The sequence below is a fragment of the Octodon degus genome, unplaced genomic scaffold (genome assembly GCF_000260255.1).
Source record: "Octodon degus isolate 3935 unplaced genomic scaffold, OctDeg1.0 scaffold00072, whole genome shotgun sequence".
NCBI lineage: Eukaryota > Metazoa > Chordata > Mammalia > Rodentia > Octodontidae > Octodon > Octodon degus.
In genome coordinates this window covers 8540421-8563682 of record NW_004524648.1, presented here as the reverse complement: position 1 = coordinate 8563682, position 23262 = coordinate 8540421, and the positions used below count along the sequence as shown (strand labels likewise).

General features: G+C 50.4%; 1 protein-coding gene across 2 annotated transcripts in view; it reads right to left on the bottom strand.

Moving 5' to 3' along the window:
• Positions 1–945: 945 nt before the first annotated feature.
• Rhbdl3 (rhomboid like 3) overlaps positions 946–23262 on the bottom strand; it is a 48113-nt gene continuing 25796 nt past the window's right edge. For both annotated transcript variants that reach the window (XM_004635440.2, XM_023719937.1), the window contains exons 4-8: positions 22930–23078; positions 19851–19963; positions 15452–15552; positions 7649–7709; positions 946–3549 (exon numbers count right to left, since the gene is read on the bottom strand). In XM_004635440.2, the coding sequence (XP_004635497.1) occupies positions 3278–3549; positions 7649–7709; positions 15452–15552; positions 19851–19963; positions 22930–23078 (696 nt within the window). In that variant the 3' untranslated portion in view covers positions 946–3277. The remainder of the gene's footprint in view (positions 3550–7648; positions 7710–15451; positions 15553–19850; positions 19964–22929; positions 23079–23262) is intronic.

The window sequence follows — 23262 nt, the reverse complement described above, 5'->3', positions numbered from 1 at the left end:
AAAAAAAAAAAAAATCTTTAATGGAATCTGTGCTCAAATAATATGTTACAACAAAAATATACAGAATGTACACAATACAAAAATATTTAGGAACCAACCTTGTGGCTTGTGTTTTCTTCCTTCTGTTCTTCCCCACCCTCCCACCCGCTTATGCAAGTTCTTGGAGAGGCAGTTCATTGTTGGGCGCCAGGTTTAAGGCAGAGGAGAATCGCTGCTTTGCGGCCAGCCCTGGGCACAACAGGAAGGATGCCGGAAAGGGCTGCCTCGGCGCGGCAGTCTGCATTACCTGCAAAGTGAATTGGACGCTGGAGAAAGAGCTGGTAGGCAATCCTTCCCTTAATGCTCTGGGCAAGAATGGCTCTCAGGGAAATTGAAAGTCCCATTAGCTGCCGAAAGAGCCTCATTAGGGAGCTTTCCCTAATTAAAAAAATGAATGATGAATGGTGTCATTAAAACAAAATTTCTCCTTTGAAGGCCTGTTTTCCTTTGCTCAGTGTCTGCAATTCCTCTCCTGTTTAACAAGCAAATGAGTCTATGGCTGGTGTGGGGAATCCCCGGGCTTTCAATTTGTCTTGAATTTCCGTGTCTTGCAAGGCTGACCTACCTCCACCAGCCTGAAGAGGGACTCCGCTGCTGTCCTCTGCTTCCCAGCCTCCTGGGGGGCAGGCACATTGGAGAGGGAGGAGGTAGGGAAGGCAGGAAGCTGGAGGCCGGGTGGGCAGGTGCTGCTGGTAGGGTGGGCTGAATCAGGAACAAGGGGGACCTGCTAACAAGGCCAGATGCCAAAAAGTAAACCTTTCTGGGTCCTGTGAAACGATCCTAGTGTCCCTACTCAGTGTCCCCACTCAGGAGCGATGGCTGAGAGAAGGTGGTGGAGGAGGGTGTGCTGACAGCAGCTTGGGGCTGGTGGCCTGCGGCGTGGGTGAGATTCTCTCCGTCACAAACTTCAGAGGACAGACTTAACAGGGTGGGAGGTAGAATCCTGCCTTCGGTGGTCTTTCCAGTAACAAGCTTTCATCCGAAGGCTTGAAGCAACTGGTGTTTCTCTGAGGGCTTTCTAGAATCTTCCATTGCCTTCTCACCCCTTTCCAGATGCTTCTGTTCTTCTGGTGGTGGATGCCACAGTTCAGAGGCCACAAAGTCCTGTTCCCTCTCAATACACCCAGGTCTTCTCAGTCTCCCTTCCTGACTCTTAAGAGTCCTCTACGTATCACCATTCCCACCTACACATCACCAGTAGGGCAGAGAACAGCACAGATTCGAGGCTTCAGGCTGACACAACTCAGCAGAGCTGTGGGCTGCACTGCCTCAGGCTGACAGGCTTCATCACAGCACTGACACAAGCACAACAGAGTCTTAGGAGCCACGTGTGGGGAACGAAACTATCTAGTGAATGTTGGGCAAAGGTGAGCAAGGCCTTGGCAGTGACTGGCTGTACTCCTCAGTCGAGAGACTTAGCCCACGTCCATGTAATCACTGCCGCAGTGACCCCAAACCCCCAAACACTTGGTGCAGCTGATTGTCGGCCTCTCCACACATAAGGGCTTTGTTGGGCACAAGGCTGGGGCAAGGCAGTTTGCACACTTGCCCCGACATGATTCCACCCCTCTGCCTCCTAGGCCTGAGGCTCTTTGTCCTTCTGTATGGTCAGGGGTAGAGAGTTCTAAACACAGTATAAAGGGATTGGTGTTTTGTCAAAAGTCAGGCACCTCCTGCTGGTACAATTCTGAGTGGTGCCATCCCTTGGAGGGGCAGAGGCAGACTCCTGTCCTGGCACCTGGCATTGCTGGGATGTAGCTGGAGGGAGGTCATTCTCTCAATCTCATTCTTATGCTGAGAAGTGGGGGTGGAACCTTAAAAACCTCCAAGCTCCCTCATAGCCCTAAGCATCTGAGTCTCTTTACAGGCTATCCTCACTTTGACATTCGGCTAAGCCCGGAAGAGTCTCCTCAGGAGCAAAGCTTTCTACCTAAACTAGCATTCCCTTTGCTATCTCTTCCAGCCACCGTACCAACTCAATGGATACATGGCTTCAGTAATCCTGCCCCAGCTTCTCTTCCATCCCAGAAGACCTCCAGGAGGTTTCTTCTGCTCGCTCCACCCCCCACAAAGGTTTCTTCTATCCAGGCAAAAGAGGATAGATTTGGAAAGGAAAGGCATCTCAAGAAAAAAAAAAAAAAAAATAGAAGCAAAATGTAGCTGCAAGTTTCCTTTCAGCATCGCAGGCACCCTCCTGGGGCCCAGGGTCTCCTTCTAGTATGGACCACTTTCCTGCTCACCAGTGATGCTTGGGAAGGCATCCAGAAGGGAAAGTGAGGGGAATAAAGGGGGCGAACTTTGGTCAAACCAAGGATGCTCAGCAATCATGCCACAGCGTACTGTGTCTTCCTTTCCTTGCGTCTTCTTTTGCACTGACGCCCCACTACCCACATACCTCCTCTACAGGCTCCACATGCTTCACATTGTCCTACACACACACACACACACACACACACACCACCACCACCACCACCACCACCACCTTGTTCATTCCTAAAAGACAGGCATAAGGCAGGGCATGGAGGCGGCTGGGGTATTGGTATTAAGACATCAGCATTCTGGATGAAAAGGAGGGAAAAGTCCAAGGTTGGTAGGTACCTTTCCCAGGGTGGAAACAGGATGAAGTTTTTTCTCTCAACTTAGATTCCTGTCACTGGTCCCTTATGGCAAGAGAAGGGCCAGGGGCCTGGAGTCTATGGCATCTCCCTGTTCTTCTCAGCATGGGCCTCACTGGCAGGGCTAGGAAGTCTCCCTGAACTCCCCCATCCCAGAACCTCAGTCCCAAGCTATGGCAAGAACAGCGCCTGGCCTGCCACTGTCCCTGTGCTAGGGAAGGCCTGCCTGGCTGTGGTGTCTGCACACCTTCCTTATATGTCTGTTAAGGGCTCCAGGTGGAGGATGAGGAAGAAGCTGCTGCTCAGTCTGTGGCAGGGAGAGGGGAGCCCAGGGAACCCCGTGGAACAAGCCCAGCCCTTGGGGATGGCTACTTTCACCCTCTCAGCCTTCAGACTGACCTGATCTCATCTGAGCAGCCTAGAAAAGTCACATCCAACTCCCCCACTCGTGCCTTTCAGAAAAAGCCTCTGTTGTTTGTCCAAATCTGAACCCCACTATCACAGCAGCCCAGAGTCTCCAGCCTCTCCTCTCTGGCCTCATCAAGCTGATGATGAGAAAAAGATGCAGGTGCCCCCTCTGGACACTGCTTCTTCCTCCCCTCCTCGCCTTGACCTTCAGCCCCTTAGGGGGGTGGAGGCAGCTTCAAGTCCAGAAGGGTATAAGCAAAGATGTTCCAGAAGACAGCGAACAGCACGAAGATGGTGTACATGGCCACAAAGATCCACCACAGCGACTGGTCCTGCAGCCTCTGCTCGTAGTTCCTCAGGACCACCACGCCCAGGGTGATGCCCACAGCCACGCCACCCAGGTGTGCCACGAAGCTGGGGTGAGGACATGGCGGGTAAGCAGATGGGTGGAAGCGCAGCCACACGGCCCGCCCGAACTCCATGCTCACTGCAAGGGACGAAGTGCAGAGAAGTCACAGTAGGACCCTGGCAGAGGCACTGCAGCCACCTATTAATTCACTTGCTGTCACAGGGCCAAGTGCCATCCATGCACTGCGATGACACAGTGATCAAAGAGGCTGATAAGACTTCTCCAAGCACTTGCAGGGTCTGGCAATGAACCAGCAAACAATTACAGCCTGAAAGCAATTTCATTAAAGGACACTTCTATAAGGAAAAAATAAGGGACGTCAGATGAATGCCAGGCACAAGGAGGGGGATTCTTTGCAGAGTCAAGCAGGCCCTGCTTCTGGCGGGGTCTCGCCAGAAGGCCATGAGAAAGCCCAGTCCTGGCACAGCCACCTCTGGGGTCTTGCTCAGCCCTGGGGACTCCGTTTCCTTGCGTGTCTACTGGGACACAACCTCAGCTTCAGTGTACTAGGCTGCACTGGTGGAACATCGTTAACACCTTCAGTGTGCCGCCGCAAACTTCACCGTCCACAGTGTTTTCCTGTCTTGCTTCAAAACCAGTATAGATGCGGTTGAAAGGAGGAGATGGGGAGGGGGGGACGAGAGCAAAGAAGGAACGGAAATAAATGATCCCAACTCTACCTTCACCCCAACAAGCTTCTGGAAATTTTCTCTCCACCAGTTGGAAGAGGCCACACCTGCTTTTTAATCCCTCCTTTCACACACTTTTTTATTTTTTTTTTGCGGAACTGGGGATTGAACTCAGATCCTTGCATTTGCCAGTCAAGCACATATCCTACTGAGCCATCTCCCCGGCCTTGACAAACTTTTTGAGCTGGTCAGTCAAATGGAAATGGAGTCTCCCCGTAACCTCCTCAGTGGGGCTGAGGTTTGAATTCAGGGATGCTCTACCAGAGAAGCAGTCTCCTAGAGGGATGGGTACTGATGCCGTGCCATCTTATTTCTTAATACCAAAGCAATACCAAAGGAACTTTCTTTGGGGAATGGGGGACAAGGTCTCCTATATAGCCCAGGCTGGCTTGAAACTCGATATGTAGCCCAAGCTGGCCTTGAACCTGTGATAATCCTCCTGGCTCTGTCTCCCAAGTTCTGGGATTACAGGTACACACCACCACACCCAGCTGAGGGGACATATTCTTATCCCCATTCTATGAACGAGGAAACCAAGGTAAAGCTGACAGATGAAACAAAAGTCCTTTCAAGGGCATACTATACTAGTTTGGTAACTATTTAATTTAATTTATTTATTTATTTTTGGTACTAGGAATTAAACTCAGGACCTTGTGCTTGTTAGGCAGGCACATACCCAGCTTGGTTGGTAACTATGAACCCACCAGTGCATCTCTCTCCACTCTAAGCACCCCAAGGATGCCAGAACCCTCAGGGACCTTCTTTCCCCTCCGGACTGCCCAGCCCTCTGCACTGGGCCCTGCAACTCCAAGGACAGCCGACAGAGGGCGGGAAAGGAGCAGCCAGGGATCGATGCTCAGCTCTCCCCAGCCTGCCCGGCCCCAACACACTTTTGGCCTCTGTGTATTTATTTAGCAGTTCCTAAGGTCAATGAAGGTTTGAAAGACAGTGGTTCCCAACTCCAACAGCATTTCAGTTTTCACGATGCCTAGCATTGGGCTTTTATGAACAGTGAAACTGCCGCTTCTCTTTGCTTCCTCAAAAGCAGACAAAGGGCAGAATCTGAGTCCACACAGGGGCTATGCCCACCCCTACTCTCAACTCTTACCCCTGCTGCCTTGGCTCTGAGTTCATGGTTTTAAGGCTGGAAAGTCGTCTCTGAGATTATTATAGACCACTCAGTTAGGTAGAATATTATAGGCAGTCAGACAGGGCTACCCCCTCGAGGGAGTCAGTGCAGAGGACAGCACGCTACCACTGTGGCCGGAGGCACACCTGAAGCTTAGTCACAAGGGACAGATGTACATACATACAGGGAACACACAGAAGCTTGAGATTATCTTTACCACTGTTTTGAGATTTCTCATATAAATAAACAATTATCTCGTTAGGGCTAGGCCATCTTCTGTCTTCTATTCACTAAGATTAAGACCAAGATGGCTAACACTAAGACGAAGGACAAGACTCAGACTATAGATTATTACCCCACCCAGGTTAATGACATCATCCACATGCCCTTGCTAATAGCAGATCAATATTAGCCAAATGGCTGTACTTGTAATTTTATTGGTTGATTGTAGCTTTGACCCAGGTTGTACCCACTTCGTGATGTTGCTGTATAAAAGTTTCTCAGAGAGGAGGGCTTATTGGCAATTCATCTCTGGATCCCTCTTGTCTCACAAGAGCTACTCCTATTCCTTAATAAATTTTCCTACCTTTTTTTTTGTACCAGGAATTGAACTCAGGACCTTGTGCTTGCCAGGCAGGTGCTTGAGCTATTGAGCTATCTTCCTGGCCCACTTTTCCCACTCTTAACCTCTATAGTTCTTTAGAATTCATTCATTCATCTATTCATTCATCTATTTATCCATTCATTCATTCACTCACTCACACACTCATTATTTCTTCTCCTTTTGTCCTTTTCAGATAGGGTCTCACTGTGCAGTTCAGACTGGCCTTGCACTACCTTTGTAGCCCCCAGGCTGGTCTTGAAGTAGCAATAATCCTCCTGACTCAGCCTCTCTGAGTGCTGGGATTACAGTTGCACACCACCACATCCAGCAGAATTCATTCTTCGACCTCAGGGAACACGAGCTCAGCATACCTGACATCTAGCAGGTTAGGAGTTACATTTTTTTCTTCCTATATCAAGATGAGAGATCCTCTAATTCTATACAGGAAACTGAGATCAGAGGGCCCATCCCTGGGTCAGGGGCTGTCCTGATGTCCTCAAAGTCATCATAGGATAAGAGGAAAAGAATTAGTGGAAACTCACAGTCCAGATCAACTTAAGCTCGTCCTCCTCTTACAGCAGATAGCTGACCCAGGCTGGGTAAGCCATGTGCTCCCTGTCCAGCTTGGCTCCAGTGTTGGGCATTAGAAATGCACACACTGGCTCTGAATGCTGATTTTATCACCTCTCAGCTAGCTACCATTAAAGAAAGAACTTAATTCTCTGAATTGAATTAAATGATCTACTCATCATGGGCAAGTCTGGAGGCCTGGAGGAAAGAATGCGTTCCTCTCGTCCCACCTCCACTGCGCTCCCGGGCTCCATGCTGTTCCCCTCACAATAGCCCTGTGGGCTCTGTCTCATCCCCCACCCGGCCCATTCCCTACACTGCAGCCCGACTGGTTACCTGCACCACCTGTCAGTAACTGCTGCGGTGAAAGCCCTCAGTGACCTCATAGCGCATTCAGGAAGAAGGACGTCTTTCTCCTTTGCCTTTAAAGCCATTGTGATCCGACTTCTCTGATCTCACAGCCATAAGCCTCATTAGTCAGTTTTGCTCCCAGCTTGCTGTTTTTGACCCTTCACCCACCTAGGCCTTCTATCTTGCTGTCCCTTTGCCCAATGTGCCCTCCTACACTCTGCCCTCCTGCCAAACACCTGTTCATATTTAACTCTCAAATGACCTCTGCAGACAGAGCTGACCGCTCCCAACCATGGGACCCACCACATCCTTTTTGTAAGGGTTCATGGATGATTACATTTTTGCACCTGCCAAAACTGCAAGTTTTAACATGCTTGTGTCTGTGTGTGCATGTGTGTGTGCACGTGTGTGAACATGTATACAATATCCCTATAATCTGAGGAGCAGGGTCTCTGACTTTCAGCAGAGGATCTCAGAGGAACAACTTTGTGACTCACAAGGCCAACAAGTTATTTTTCTTGATCTGAGTGCTTCCCTTTCTTTTTCTCTTTTTCTAAGTGCTTTTTGGTTTGCAGGGATATAGCTCAGTGGCACCGTGCCTGCATGGCAAGCGCAAGGTCTTGAGTTTGATTCCCAGTACCCCCCCCAAAAAAAAATAAAAAAGCAGTGTAGGGAGCAGGCTTTCTTACAAGACCACTACCTTGTTGCATGTTGATGTTTTGTCTTTTTTTCCCCCTTGACTATAAGCTCCTGAAAGGCAAGGACAGGGTCATCTCTGTACCCTGGGACATGGTACCAGCTAGCTTCCTTCCCCACAGGTCCATCAGTACTTACTACAGATCAAGGCCACAGCCATCCGCAGCATCTTGAACTGACACTTCATGCCGGACCAGTTCTAGAGAAAAAGGAGGGAGTTCTCTTAGTGGGAGATCAGGCCAGAGTGGGGCTCAGTTACAGACCACACCACAGGACTTGGAGATTTGGGACAACGGTGAATTTATTCCTGTTGTAAAAAACCCTTGAGCTCCACTGCCATAAGCAGAGAATCTAGATCTCAGGAGATGAGGCACCACCCCCACCCCAGCATGCCCAAGGTAGCACTAGGAGCGTGGCCTCAGGTGCTGCGTCCCACGGTTGACAAAGGAGGCTGGGCTGCACACCTGCAATGTCAAAGCAGAACCATCAGGATGATAAAAGATCTCAACAGCCTGCCAGTGCGGGTGGAATGTGGAAACCTGGATCTGCCAGCCCAAAGGCAAGGGCTCGAGTTCACTGTTAGTGTCAAGTCAACACCAGGAAAGGGCACATGCAGTGCAAACTGCAAGCTGAAGACTCCATGGATTAAAAACTTCGGAGTGGTTTTTAAAAGCTCCATTTCTCATAAGCAGAACTGTCCAAAAAGGGAATGCTCCACGGTGGCAGAGGCAGTGAAGGAGGGGATTTGGTCGTGAGTTTCCTGCCACTGCGGTTCCAGACAGGGACTTCACAGTGCTCAGAGAATGCTCTAGAGGAGGATCAGGCATCAGGAAGGGGGTGGGCCAGATGGCCTTCAAACAAATCCCTCTGTCCCCTGAGAATCTTTCAAAACTCTGAACCTCCAAAGCAGATAGACAGGGTACAATTATTCACTTTACAAAAGGATTTTTCACTTTACAAAAGACCTCACCACAGGGCTCCTTTGAGGCGCACTCCTGCGGTGCATTCAAAGGCCTATTCCCTTAGCAAAGCTGCGCATGCGCCCACTCTCAGACACCAGCTTGGGGTCTCCCTGGAACACACCAGCTCTGGGGAAGGAGGTAAGTGGGCAGAGCCAGAGGACTTCTGTTCCCACTCTCTACTCAATCTGTCCTCAATGGCTGCCCAGGCCCCACTCCGGGGTAAGTCTCATACTACTTGGAGGTTGCAGCAACTTCCATTAAACTTTACAGCGGCCCCAAATATGAAATCATCAGTGGAGCAAGCAGAACCTGGGGAAGCTGCCAGAAAGGGAGAAATCCTCATGGTAGTTGGCCTCTTGCCCATTGCCTGTCTCTTCCCCATCATTCCTCACTGACCAACAAGCCCTTCTTCCCTGAAGGCGAGGTGGGCAACACATGGCCCTCTGGAGGTACAAGGTCTGATTTCTGCTCGCTGACACAGCCTGTTCTGAGAAGCAGATGGCAGGAAAGTGCTGTCCCTTCTGCTGTCTGCCCACAGAAGGACCTTGCCAAGACACAGGGAATGAAGTGGGAGTTGGTTTCTCCACTGGATCTGACCACCCATTTCCAGCTAGAGGAAGCTGGGAAACATGGGTTCTTCTCATGGGAGATGCCTGCTGCTAAGTGGCATGCAGACCACCCTCTGTTCTCTGTGGGAGAGTCCCTACCTCTGGGAGACCCTGGAAAGGGCTCAGCTATTCAAAAGGTTTTCCTGCTATTTTTTCAGCCTATCTCTCCCTGTGAGGTCTACCCTTGGGTCTCTTTCTTCTCTAATTCTTTCTCCCCTCCCCTCCCTCTTCTCTCTCTTCCACTCTTTCAGATTAATTCTCATTATGTTGTCCAGGCTGGTCTATAACTTGTGGGTCCAATGATCTTTCAGCCTCAGCTTCTAAGGAGTTAAGACCAGGTACATTAGTGTTAATTCTCACTTAAAATTGAGACTCAGGTGGATTTGTGGGTGGTACATGCCTCTAATCCCATTACTTTAAGAGGCTGAGGCAAAAAGATTAAAAAGTTCGAGCCCAGCCTGAGGAACTCAGCAACTTCATGACTCTGACTTTAAACAAACAAGATGGGAATATAGCTTAGTGCAAAGGAACTGGGCTTAATCACCAGCACCACAAAACAAAACAAAGCAAGTGAAACCCATGCTTATAGCAGCAGTATGCACAATCGTCAAAAGTATCTATGCATGGACAGGCATGTATACCTGTAATCCAGCACTCAGAAAGCTAAGGCCTAGATCACTCTGAGTTCAGGGCCAGCCAGGGCTACAAACGGAGTTCAAACACAGCCTGAGCTGCATATCGGCAACCCTGTCTCAACCAAAAACAGGCATTCTGCCAAAAGATGGAGGGATCAGGTAAGAAGGAAAACTAAAAGGCATTAAGATGTTGTATATATATCCACCAACTCCCCACAATAAATGTAATCATTACATACTGCAAACGTGGCCTAACAAAATTTTTTTAGAAAATTGAAAAGAGCATCCTGACACATTACAGCATGGATGAACTTTGACATGTTACGCTAAGTGAAATAAGCCCATCACAAAAGATAATATATGATTCCACTTAGATGAGGTACCAAGGGTAGCAAGACTCTTGGCAAGGGGAAGTGGTAGGTTGTTGGGCTGGGGGCTGGGAGGAGGATAGGAAACGTTGGTGTTTCATGAATACAAAGCTTTACTTTGGGAAGATGGAAAAGCTCTGGCGACAGGATGGTAGTGGCTGCACAGTAATGTGCAGTATTTACTGCTTTTCAACTGTACATCTGAAATGGTTAGCATGGTACATTCTCACCAGGTGCACACCTGTAATCGCAGCTGAGATAGGAGGACACCACTAGTTCAAGGCCAGCCTGAGCCGCACAGCGAGTTCAAGGCCAGCTTGAACTACATAGGAACTCTGTCTCAAAGAAAGCTACATTTTATGATATGCACACTTAACAAAATTAACTCTCCAAGTATCTGAAGACAGTGTCTCTTTCATTGTGTCCTAAGTGATATCGGACAAAATAAAATACGATAAGGGCCAGCCAGATAGCTCAGCAGATTAAAGCGCCTGCTTTGGCTTACACAGGGACCTGGGGTTTGATCCCCAGCTTGCATGCCAGCCCCACCCGCAGGGCACACTGAGATGACTGAGACTGGGCGTGGTGGCACACACCTGTAATTCCAGAGCTTGGGAGACTAAAAACAGGAGGGTCACTATGAGTCTGATCTATGTAGTGAGACCCTGTAGACCCTGTACTAAATATATAAAAAATAAAATAAAAAATAAAGCACTCTTCCACTCTCACTCAGCTAAGGTGCTCTGCCTCCATGTCCCTGCTGGGCCCAATTTTGGACCTGTGTGTGTGTGTGTGTGTGTGTGTGTGTGTGTGTTTTCCTGATGATTGAACTCCGGGAAGCACTGAGCTACACTCTCATCCCTTTTAACTTTGAGACAGGGTCTAAGTGGCCCAAGTTGGTCCTAAACTTGCAATCTTTCTACCTCAGCTTCCTGAGCACGTGGGATTACAGGTATGAGCCTGATCTTGGATCAATCTTGAAAAGCACTATCCATATTCTTGGTCTGGCACAGCCATCAATAGGGTGGCTCAGAAATCCCTTTGCTCTTACGTTCTCGATGGTGCATTTCAGGTGGCGCTACTACCCTATCAGGTGGTTGTGAGGATGAATTAAGGCATGAAGCACTCATCTCTGCCATATGGTGGGTATCTTACGAATGTCTAGACCTAAGGCAAAGATAACAGCCTCTGCCCTCCAGAGTAGCTTGAAAAATCTGGGTTTCGAATGACTTTGGAAAGAGCCAGGGAGCACCTGTCGTGCCCCAGCCTCTCTCTGGCAATTCCTGCTTGGATCCCTGTTGCTGGAGTCCGAAAACTGCTCAGTCTCACCTCTGCCCAGGCCTTTAGGGAAGCAAAAACAAGGATCCGGAGGGCTAGTTCAAGGTCACGGTGGGTTAACGGCAAGCCGACAAGGTTCCAGCGCGGCGCTGCACAATCCAGACACAGGGTCATAGTCCATCTGCCTGGTGTCCCCCAAGGCTGAGCGAAATCCAGCTAAGAACTCTTCTTCTAGGAACTGAGGAGTTAAACTAAAACACCCCCCTTCTCCCCAGCTGCCTTATTTTCCCGGCCCATTATTCCCTCCAATAAAATGAGTATAGTGAAACACCAGGAGAGAAGGAAAAAAATCTCACACTCAGCCAGCACCGCTACTGCTGCTATAAATGTGGAAAAGTCTGCAGGCCCCGAGGGCAACACGAACCACAGGAACCTTGCGCAGACCCTTTAATTTCTTTCTCTCCCAGAGCCTCACAGGGTGAGATAGTAACTCAGCCTCAGCAAACAAGCCACCCAGGCAGCCTGGTCACCCAACCCGCTAGGCACTCAGGGGCCAGGCTGGGGCTTCATCTCGGTGGCGGGAGAGCTGATCCAGCCTTTGTGGAGTCTCGGAGCTCTGTCTTCAGGGGCAGTGGTGGGGAGCAGGTGGAAACCCAGGCAGTTTCCACTCCAACACAGCTTTCCATATTACTGGTAGAAACTGTTTGTCAACTGAGCAAGAAAGCCCAATGCAGGAAACATGAAAGCACACCATGGCTAAATCAGGGAGTGCTTATCCGGCCTACGAAAGGTTTTCGTTTCAGCCTTGTAAGAGAGATCTTCTGTACCTTTTCAGACAACTGTCTTTCCTTGTGCTTGGACAATGTAGTCTAATTTGCAGATCTTAAATATTTTAGGAAAATGTCTAATACTGAGACCAAATGTAAGCAAATATCTCCTATATTTTAAAATGGAGTCATGTGTGCTGGCTCATGTGTATAATCCCAGCACTCTGGGAGGCTGAGGCAGGGGGACTTCTAAGTAGCTGGCATAACAGGTATGCACCACCATGTCACCCTGGAAAGCATTTTCAAGTCCTTTTCATGTCTTCATTTTGTCACCTTGAGGAGAAGGGCATCCACTTGTGAATGCTGGCATGCCAGTGGCTGAGGCGACTCTGCTACTTAAAGCTAGGTTTTCAGCCTGGCGTAGTGGAGCATGCCTGTAGTCCCAGCACTCAGGAGGCTGAGGCAGGAGGATAGCCTGGAGTTAAAGGCCAGCCTGGTCTACACAGTGAATTCAAAGCCAGCCTGAATTACACAATGAAGCCCTGCCTCAAAAATAAAAATGAAAATAATAATAGTAATAGTAATAGTAATAATAATAATAGGGCAGGAGAGAGAGCTTGGCGGTCTAAGCGCCTTCCTGCCAAATGCAAGGACCTGGGTTTGATCCCTGGTAATGCATGCTGTGCTGGCCCCAGAACCCCAGGTGACCCATGCCAGCCACCAAAACCAGGTGTGGTGGTGCACTCCTGTAATCCCAGCGCGGGGGAGGCTGAGACAGGAGGATCACTACAAGTCCAAGCTGCATAGTGAGACTCTATAGCCCTCCCCAAAATCCCCCAAAATAGAAGAAATAAAATCATAAAAAACAAGAGAAAAGTAAGGCTTCCTTCACCACCAGTAAGCACAGTACCACTGTCTAGTGAAAGCTATAGCCATGTCATGCTCTGGGAAGGGCAAAGCTTCCAGCTGACCAGGAAAGCTGCTTGCAGCTGAGGCTCTTCATCCTCGCAGCCCCTTGCTACAAAGCAGTATAAACTGGAACCAAATAGCCTCCACACCTCCCCAGACACAGGCCCTGCCAGTGGTCCTGGGGTTGGCTGTTCCCAACACGGAGTCCACAGGGACACTGGGGCTGATTACCATGAGCAGGGCAAGGCATGATTATGAACTCTGACTTATTTCATCTTCAGTTGTACCTGCCCACCTCCCCAACCCACAGCCACATCCACACTCTGGTGGGGGTAGAGGGAGGAGGTCAGCAGTACCGCCAGCCCCACGGAGAGGAATTGGGGCAGGGGGCGGGGGAGTGGAGGAGGCAGAATTCAGAGAAGCTGTGTCTGGGGAAAGATATGGCACTGATACAGAATGACCCATTTAAAAGGGCCATGTGAGGCAGCCCCGTGTTCTCGGGTTTTGCTGTGTGTGTGTGTGTGTGTGTGTGTGTGTGTGTGTGTGTGTGTGTGAAACACTGCATGAATACACGCTTGACTCCCACTGTCACACATGCTTCCCAGAACCTGCAGTCTGTCTCCAACAGCTCACTGGATTCAGGCCAGGAGCAAGCAGGACCACTCAGTGTCCGTCTGTCTGTCTTTCCTTCCTTCTCTCCTAGGTTCTCTAACAATTTGCAAAGCAGAAAATGGGAAAAGAAGAGGGGTGGTGTTGGAGATGGGACACATGAGAATGGGCTGAAGCAAGAAGAAAACACAGGACATTGCAGGAACTCCCAAAACTGATGGAGTTGAGCATTTACACAGCTGCCCCGTGTGTAGGAAAGGACAGTGGTGGAGGAAAGTGTGGGGTGCAGGAGCCCCCAAGGCAATGCTCTGACTTTTCTTTTTAATGTATTTAGTACCGGGTCAACAGGGTCTCACTACACAGATCGGACTCCTAGTGATCCTTCTGTTTTCAGCCTCCCAAGCGCTGGGATTACAGGTGTGTGCCACCACGCCCAGTCTCAATTGCCATCTCAGTGCACCCTGAGGTGGGGTCAGCATGGCACACTGAGGATTGAACTCTGGTCCCCTGCATCTGCCTAAGCAGGTGCTTAATCCACTGAGCTATCTGGCCAGCCCAGCCCTAGCATTTTTGGACATTGGTCTTTCCTTCCTGCCTGCCTGCCTTCCTGCCTGCCTGCCCTCTTTCCTGTTTCCTCACTCCCTCTCTCCCTTCCCTCACTCCATGGTGCGCACATCTAGCATGAGCCCAGCCCCATGCCAGGCATGGGGAAAGCAGACACATAAAGCCTATTGGCTCACATGCTGGTGGGGTGGAAGAAGAAGCCTCTAAAGCCAGACTTCCTCCAAAACAGGGGCTTTGACATCCTCTGCTGAATCAGATTCATCCCAATTTCTTGCTGGGTTGTTCTGTCTAGTCTGAGCTCATCTTGGCCTTTTCCATGACTAGGGAATTAAGTGGTTATTTTCACTTTGTCTCTATTATTATTATTATTATTATTATTATTATTATTATTACTACTACTACTACTACTACTATTATTATTTTGATACAGGGTCTTGCTATTCAGTTAGGACTCAGTGATCCTCCTGTCTCAGCCTCCCCAGTTCTGGGATTACAGGCATGTGCTTACCATGCCCAGTTGCAGGGTTGGCATGGTGCACCCGGGGGATATGTGGCTGGCACAGCATGCAGTATCAGGGACCAAATGCGACCTTGAGCTTGCCCTGCAGGTGCTTAGACTTTGTCTCATTTATTGCCTATTATTCCATTTCCCCACGTATAGAAACAGGGCACACAGCAGTTAAGGAACTTGCTTCTGGTCAGCCTTTCAAAAGTGGCTGGGAGTCAGATCTTGGCTGCCTGGATCACACCATGTTGCCCTTCAGGAACAGGCAAAGGACAGCAAGGGGACACCATAGGGTCCTGTCATCGGCAGGGTCAGCACAGAGGACTAACACGGCGATGTTTGTCAGGAGGTGTTCCTTCACAGGTCCGAATTTTGCAAAGAACTTGACTGTGAAACTTGACAAATCCCTCAACATCTCAGAGCCTCTTTCTGTATTGGGGAATTCTGGCAAGATAATCTCTGAGGTCCTTTTACTTTGAGCAGCTCTGACAAACAGGGAATTCCAATGATCATACATACTCATTGCCATGTTTTAACACTTTTTAGAGTCACCAAATGGGGAAGACCTGGAGTAGAGAGATGGGCCTATTCCAAGCCACGACAGGGAGGAATCCACCTGACACTGGCTACAGGGGTGGATTGGGTGGGAGGTCTGGTGCTCTCTAGCAGATCACGCCCAGGCTGGCGACACAGAGGAGAGGCAAGGAGGGCACACAGGGAACAAAAGGGCACTCACCATGACGATATTGGCCAGATGTGCAGAGACAAGAGCATAAACCCCTCCGGAAGAGCCCACGACGGGTGCAGTCATGTCGGCCACAGACACAGCCAAGGACCCTGGTACAGAAAGAGAGAGAATCCTCAAGAATGCAGGACTTGGCTGCCCACCCCACCCCAGCCTTGGATTCTACTGTCTGGGTGGGAAGGTGTCACCTTGGAACTTCCTGTGGGTCTCCCAGAGGAACCATCTAAGGCTGAAAGAGCCCCTGGATTCTACCATTTCATTTTACAGATGGGAATACAAGGCTCAAAGAAGGGACGTGACTGCCCGGGATGGTTCTCCGACTAAGACCCAGGTCATCTTTGCATTGCAGCTTGCTGCAGGGCTACTATGGGATCTGCAGCAGCAACAAAAAGAGAAACCCAGTCAAACCCAGTGTTCTGGACCAAGGCCCATGCTCTTGGCCTTAGGGACAGCCACTCCCCAACCTGGAACCCAGGTCTCCTCTGCTTAGCCACATCTAGAAATCTGTTCAGCATCACTCTGAGCCTCCTCAGGCTGAGATAAATCACAAAAGGCCAACAGAATCTCCCAGGAAAAATGTCCCCACAGAGAGAGATGATGTCACACCGTCTGGGGGGAAGGGTGGCCTACGCTCTTGGTCTGGGAGATGATAAACTTTTGTCCTGGGAGGGAAGGTGGGCAGAGAGGAGGTGGAAAATGTATTGTTCTGGTCTCATCTGAGTGTGATCAATGCTTTGGTTTCTAGGGAAGGACACAGGAGACTAAAAATAACTAGGAAGTAGAGCCCAGGGCGCAGAGGATAAGCAGAAGATGAGTGGGGTGGCTGGGCTGGGTGAGCAGGCGGAGGCCACCACTGGAAAATGCCCCAGGCTCCTGAGCCAATTAGCACTGGGAGAGCAGGAGGGCCAAGCTTGCAGCGTGCAGAGGGAGTGGGGCACTAGAGGCTTACACTTGGGAGAAGCAGAGCACTGGCCATCTAGATGGGGACCTGGGCTCCTTTCCCACAGCATCACAGGGCATCAGCCTGTCCCTGGCGAAGCTCCCAAGGCACCTACCTTTCTAGCTCCTTGAAGAAAAGCTCCCCATGACCAGTTCTTGGTTTCATGGGAGATGTAATCTTTCCCCAAATAACCCCAAACTGTCCTGAGCTGAGGACTCTCAAGTATTTCTCCCCACCCAGGGCAACTATAAATCTTTCTTCCCCTTTCATGTCTTCCTTCTGGTTTTAATTAGGTATTGATCTATTGTCAGATAACTCTCTTTTTTTTTCTCGCTCTCTCTTTTCTTTTTCTTTTCCTTTTTGATGGCCTAACCATGGGGTCATCCATATATAACGGAGAGGGGAAAAAAAAAAAAAAATCCCAGGGTGGCAAACAAACAGGCAGCAGGATCTGCATGACAAAGGATTCCCACGCTCTCTCAGCGCTGTCTGTGAAGGCTGCACTGCCGGGCTGCAGGCAGGCAGTCGCTCCTCATTAATTACTGCTTGGGCAGAAGCCCCAGCCTCCTTAGCCTGGCCTCTTGCCTCCTAGGAGCCAGCAAAACTGTTCCTCTCCCATCCTAGTAGGATTCACCGGGGCAGAGAGGCACAGGGAAGCCTCAGGCAGGGAAAGGCCCCTGCCAGGGTCAAGCCCGCCCTGCACTGACCTATCCCTCACCCTCCCAGGGTCTAGAGTCCTGACCCCAGGGTCAGGGGCTGGTTGAGGTTGTGGCAGGAACATGGAGGGGGGGGGGGCGGCTAGTTGTATGTCCTTCAGCCAAGTCCCTGAATTCCTCAGGTTTCAGTTTTCCTATCTATGAAATGAGGCCAGCTAAGGCTTTTCAAATTTTGAGCCGTGAATCCCCTTTTAAAGGAAGTCTTGCCAGAGCTCTCTACCCCCCAGGAGCAGAACACAGGGAGGCGGCCCTGGAAGCAAAGCTGCTCGCCCACTGGGAGGGGCCAATGTGCTCCTTCAGAGCTGGACCTTGGTGATCCCAGGCAAAGCTCAGACCCTGTGTTAAAGCTTGAAGGTAACCACGAGCCCCCTGCCCAGACTTCCCTCAGTTTCCTGTATGTAGGTCATCGGGGAACTGGCGGGCTGGCGGGTTGGTTGGGACCAAACACAGAAACACAGGAGTATGTGTGTGTGTGGGGGGTAAATACAGTACTTAAAAGGCTAGCTTGGGGCAGGACCATGGCCAGGCAGGATTCCTCCTCAAACTGCCTCAAAATTCGCAGATGACATGTTCAGAAGGCCAGCGGGGACTCAGTGGGCACTGTGGGGACGGTGCACTGGGAGAGAGCGGCAAACCCCAGTGACACGCCGCACCTCCACACAGTGACCAACTGGCTTTTGCTGGGGCTACATGTTCCCCAGAAAACATTGCAACAGGCACATAAACCAGTGACTTCATCATAAATCACTTGTAATAATTTTATACTGGCAAATTTTAAGGCAGATATTCTCCAGCATCTCCCTTGGCCATCAGGGATAAACAAAAGAAAAAAAAAATCCAAATAAAAACTGTCAGAACCATCTGCCTTTAAGCAACATAACATTATTTATTCGTGTATTCATTTATTTTTTGAGACAGGGTCTTGCTCTTTAGGCTGGCCTCGAACTCATGGCAATCCTCTTGCCTCAGCCTCCCAAGTGCTAGGATTACAGGTGTGAACGCCGCTCCCACCCCACCCCCGGCACTAAGTCTCATTCTCTACATCTGTAGCAGGTAGAAAGTAGTAGTGTCCACCTCACAGGGAAGCTGTGAGCATTAAATATGGCCAAACATGATAGGCACGGATAACCCATGGCCATCTGGTCAGGTTCTGGCTGTCTGTATATGGGCTTCCCTCTTTTAAGAGGGATGCAGAGGGGAGGAGTGAGGCAGTTAGAAAGATCAATCACCTTAATCCTGCGGATCAATGACCTGATATGAGGTGACCAGAGTGCCCTCTGGTTGGAAGTGATGGCTCAGGCAGAACAGGCCACACCCTTGGCTCAGTGTCACAGCGCCCGCCCTCACACAGCTGACAGCCCTGCTTTGGTCTATGTATTTTCCCACTCTGCACCAGGAAGCAGTGCCTGCACCGTTTCCCCACTGTGTGTCATCTGTTTTGGCTGAGGTCTGAGTCAGTGTGAATGGTATTTCTGTCTTCCAGGTTCCTGGCACTCCCATCTAATTGACTACTAACTGAGAGTGTTACGAGCGTCTTCCCTGTTCCTCGCCATTGAACATCTGGGACTGGGTATTTAGGTACGGAAACTGCAACTATAGATCCTCCCCCACCACATGGCAGGTTTAGGGATGGTGAGGGTGGCTGTGGAAGTCTCATACACGGAGATCCTCGTTAGACCTTTGTGAAGGTCAAGGTAGACACTGGATTCTGGGAAAGGACTTTGGGCACTGTTGAAGGTCCAAGGTTCTGGCCACACAGAGGAGCAAGGTGGCCAAAGCTGGGAGAACCTCTCGGTCTCTGGGGTCACAGGGTGGGACCCTTCTTCTTCCACTGCTGAAACCATTGCAGTCACCTTCAAGGGTCCCTGCCTGCTCATTTACAAGGCTGAAGCTGCCCCACTCTGCTGATGACAACCTTAATGCCACTCAGAAAGGATTAAGATCTTACTTAAACATACACAAGGAGCTCCCTCGGGCACAGCTGTCCGCTGAAGAGCTGAGGCAGCAAACCTCGTTTAAGAAGCCAGCCATAAAGTTGGAAGCCTCACAAGGGATCTCTGTGTTCAGAAGCCAAGTTCGTGAGACTGAACACCCCAGGTCACTCCCCACCCTATGGGTGCCCAGACAGGCAGCAGACCCCAGCACCTCCAGATGTAGTGAGAGGCCATGACCTCCGAGGTCAGACAGTCCTGTCTGCAGTGGGCCAGTCAGGGGACAGCAGCTCTTCCCAGGAAGGTCGAGATCTTCTTTCGGGTTCACACACTGCCCTGACCCAGAAGGTGGCCCACACCTCTGCTGCTCCAGCCCTCTGCTGCCCCCACGGTGACCTGTGAGTCCATTGGTGGCTTTCCTCCCACTTCCTAACAACCCTCCAGGCAGGTCTCATCAGTTCCCTTTTCAAGCTCTATAGGATCAAGAGAGAATCAGTGATTCCCTCAGGATCACACAGCTACCACACAGCATTGTGGTGACCCAAACTCAGTCAGTCTACCTGTTCCACATCCTCTGTCTCCTCACCTGACCACCAGACACGCCCCTCTCTGGGTGGCCATCTCTTCCCAGCATCCCCAGAGGAGAAAGGTTTACCTGGAGGAAGGCTACATAGTCAGGAGCCTCGGGATGAGGATGCTCTGTGTGTGCTCCCATAGCCTCCTCATCCCAAGGCTCCTGACTATGTAGCCTTCCTCAGCCCGCCCTGGGAGGCTTTCCTTGGACACGGGGCCCACCTACATACCTGCCACAACACCAGCCACATAGACAAGCCCAATGCGGGTGGCTCCATGCACCATCTCCAGGGGCACCCCCACCAGCAGCTGCAGCACCACGTTGAGTCCCAGGTGTTCTATCCTGTGACAGATCACATTCATTCATTCATTCATTCATTCATTCATTCATTCATTCATTCAACAAATATGATGTGTCAAGGTGCTGGGAACTCAGCAATGAACAGGCCTTGGCCTCTGCCTATGAGAGAAAAACGATAATGCAGACCTTGGAAGTGCATCCCTTCCAGCTGGGGCAGGAACACAGGTACAGCACCTGGGTGGTGACTGGCAGTGCCTGTAACTGACACTGTGAGAGGAACTAACCAACCATGGTTAAGATCTGTGGATGGAAAAAAAAACCTAGGGATGAGACACCAAAGGACCATAGTCTGGGTCTCTGATCTGCCTGGCCCATCCACTAAGTCCTGGGGTCAATCTGGCTGGCTCTCTATTGTATTTGTAAGAGCTACTGAGAGTGAAAGAGAAAGACATTCTTGGAATAAGTGCAGACATTAATGAGATTACTTATAATTTAGTAATTTAGTCTTCCCTTAAGGTCTCAGGGGGACACAGGATGTGGTGGCTTGTGCCTGTAATCCCAGCACTCAGGGGCGTGAGGCAGGAGGATCACTATGAGTTTGAGGCCAGCCTGGGCTACAGAGTGAGACCCTGTTTCAAAATAAAAACAAAAAGTCAAAAAAAGACAGAGAGAGAGATCTCATAGGGAAGCCTCTCCTTTCTGGTATGGGAAAAGACTTGGTCTTCTCCAAAACTCTTAGGGTTGGGAGAAGGGTCCAGGCTTTCCATCCCGTAAATGCTTTCCTTTGGACAGTGCTCCTCATGCGGGGCCAGATTTTGCTGCTAAGTGTGTGTGGATGTCTCGCCAAGTCCACATATTACCAGGAAAGATCATAATGTTACTAGTATTCAATCAATGTGAGGCTTTCAAATTTATAGTGCACTTTGATATCCATTATCTATCTCATTTAAATAGAGAAGGCACATGGACAACACTCTGGGGGTGGTTTCAGTTATGGAGTAACAAAGGGGCTGGTCCTGGCCTGTGTCACAGCCCTGCTCCTGGTCTGTGGGGTGCTTCTTGGAGCCCGGCTGGGTACCTGCCTACTCCAGAGGGCATTTGAGGCAGCTCTTCAATGTCCACCATGCTGGAGTCTTCTACTCTCTGCTGACTGTGCTAGGAAAAGGACTTCGTGGAGATGAAGTGTGCCACGAAAGTTCTTTGGAAAGGGGCTGGGAAACAGTGCCAGACTCACAGGCACAGGGACTTGGAGGATGTCTGGGCCCCGGCCTTCATTTCACAGCCTATGCCTTTGAAACAAGAAGAGGCCAGGAGATGCTGGCAGCTGTCTCCATGTGCTCCCTGCCCGTGCACCAACCAGGAGCCCTTCCCTCAGAACCCAGAGTTCCACAGGTGGGAGTTGTAGCATACCCCTGTAATGCTAGCACTCTGGGTGGCTGAGGCAGGAGGATTGCAAGTTTGAACCCAGCCTGGCTAATTTAGCCAAAACCAGTCTCAAAATAAGAAATGAAGGGCTGGGGCCTGTAAACTCTGTGTGAAAGCCCTGGGTTCCATCCTCAGCACCACACACGTTGAAAAACAAAACAAAGCAAAATTAGCCTTGGAGAATCCTCCCAGATTTTCCTCAGCAGATAAGGCTCCACCAGAAGCAGTCACAGGAGAAAGGCCCAAGGCCACACTGGCACCCTTGGCTCAGGACACTTGTGCTCTATTGACTACAGACACATGGCTGTTGCTAAGGAAGCAGAGAATGGGGCCAGGCAGTTTCGGAGGCTTCAGCTATTCTCCTCCTCACGGTGTGGGGCCAGAGAGGGACATAGGGCAATACCAGAAATGAAGGCTGCAGTGCTAAGCCATGAACTCCCACAGGCTTGGGCAGCCTGGGCAGGGAAGGCCATTTCTGTTGTTTCCAAATCCGTATTTCAGGGAAGGGTCTACAGAGTGTTCAGGGTCTCACTACTAGATCAGATTTGTAGTGATCCGCCTGTTTACAGCCTCCCAAGAGCTGGGATTACAGGTGTGCGCCACCACACCCAGTCTCATTCGTCATCTCAGTGCGCTCCAGGGGGTGGGCAGCACGGCAGGCCCAGGGATAGAACCCCAGGCCCCTGCGACTGCTTGCAGGGTTTTAATCCGCTGAGCTATTTAGCAGGCCCTGTTTCCAAATCTCGACTCAGAAGAAGACTAAAGTGTGACAGTCCTCTTACTCTGGTGCCCAGCCTTGTGCAATCACAGCTTGGGGCACCCCAGGAGACGCAGACAGCCTATCCCAATGGGCCCCTGCGGCCCAGAGCAAGGATGTGTATAAACAACCATCTCCTCACCCTGGAGCACCCTCTCTCACAAAGGGGCTCCTCTGCCTGCTATGGAGGCTCAGCAGGAATAGGGAGCAGCTCAGAGTGGGCCTGTCTCTGGGCCACTGATCTTTCAGCTGAGCAACGGGAATGACAAATGATGGGGCTCTGGGAGACAGTGCTTCCCTTCCCATGTCCACTCCAGAGCAAGCATTACCAGGGGCTTTTCCCAGGCCTTTCCCCAGAAGGCAGTGAGTGACTTCGCTCCAGGGGTGGGCAGTATAGAAGACACTACAGAGGTCCAGGGTCTCTGTTCCCAATGCACCAATTACTCTATCACGTGAAAGTAAGCTTCGGCCAACAGTGCTCTTCCAGGGACTCAGTGAAACTGGTGGCTGGTCACGTGTTCCTCTTTGCTTTAGCTACCAGGAAGTGCAGACCAAATGGTCAACCTACCTCTAGGAACTACACAGAAACACGTGTCTGTGTATGCTGATTTTACTGCCAGCTTCCAGAATCTTCCTCTTTCCCGTACACTCTCAACCAAACTTGTATAGTTTGGTATTAGATGAACTTCAAGCCCACATTTCAAATTCTGGGACAACAAAGATATTTTGGGGCCTAGGGCTGTAGCTCAGTGGTAGAGCGCTTGCCAAGTTTGGGTAAGGCCTTGGCTTCAATCTCTGGCACCCAAAAAAGAACACAGGTACTTACCCAGCATGCATGAAGATGTACGTCAGGTAGCGCCAAGCCTGTGCCCGGAGCTGGGGGTGATAAACCAGAGAGTTCTTCAGGTAACGCGGATGGGTCACCTGCAGCACAAATTGGCCCAGGGACACCCCATTGTAGAGGAAAAAGGCAACCTGGACAAAGTGCGGAATGAAGAAGGCCTGTTACGAGGTATATAGCTGCCCAGGAACCCTCTCTCGTGCTGACAAGCACTGGGGACCCTGCAGGACGTTTTCATCCTTCCTTCTCAGACAACCAAAGAGACCCACAGCCAGGACCCAGACAGCATTTGGCCACCCTCACCCCACTGCTCTGAGA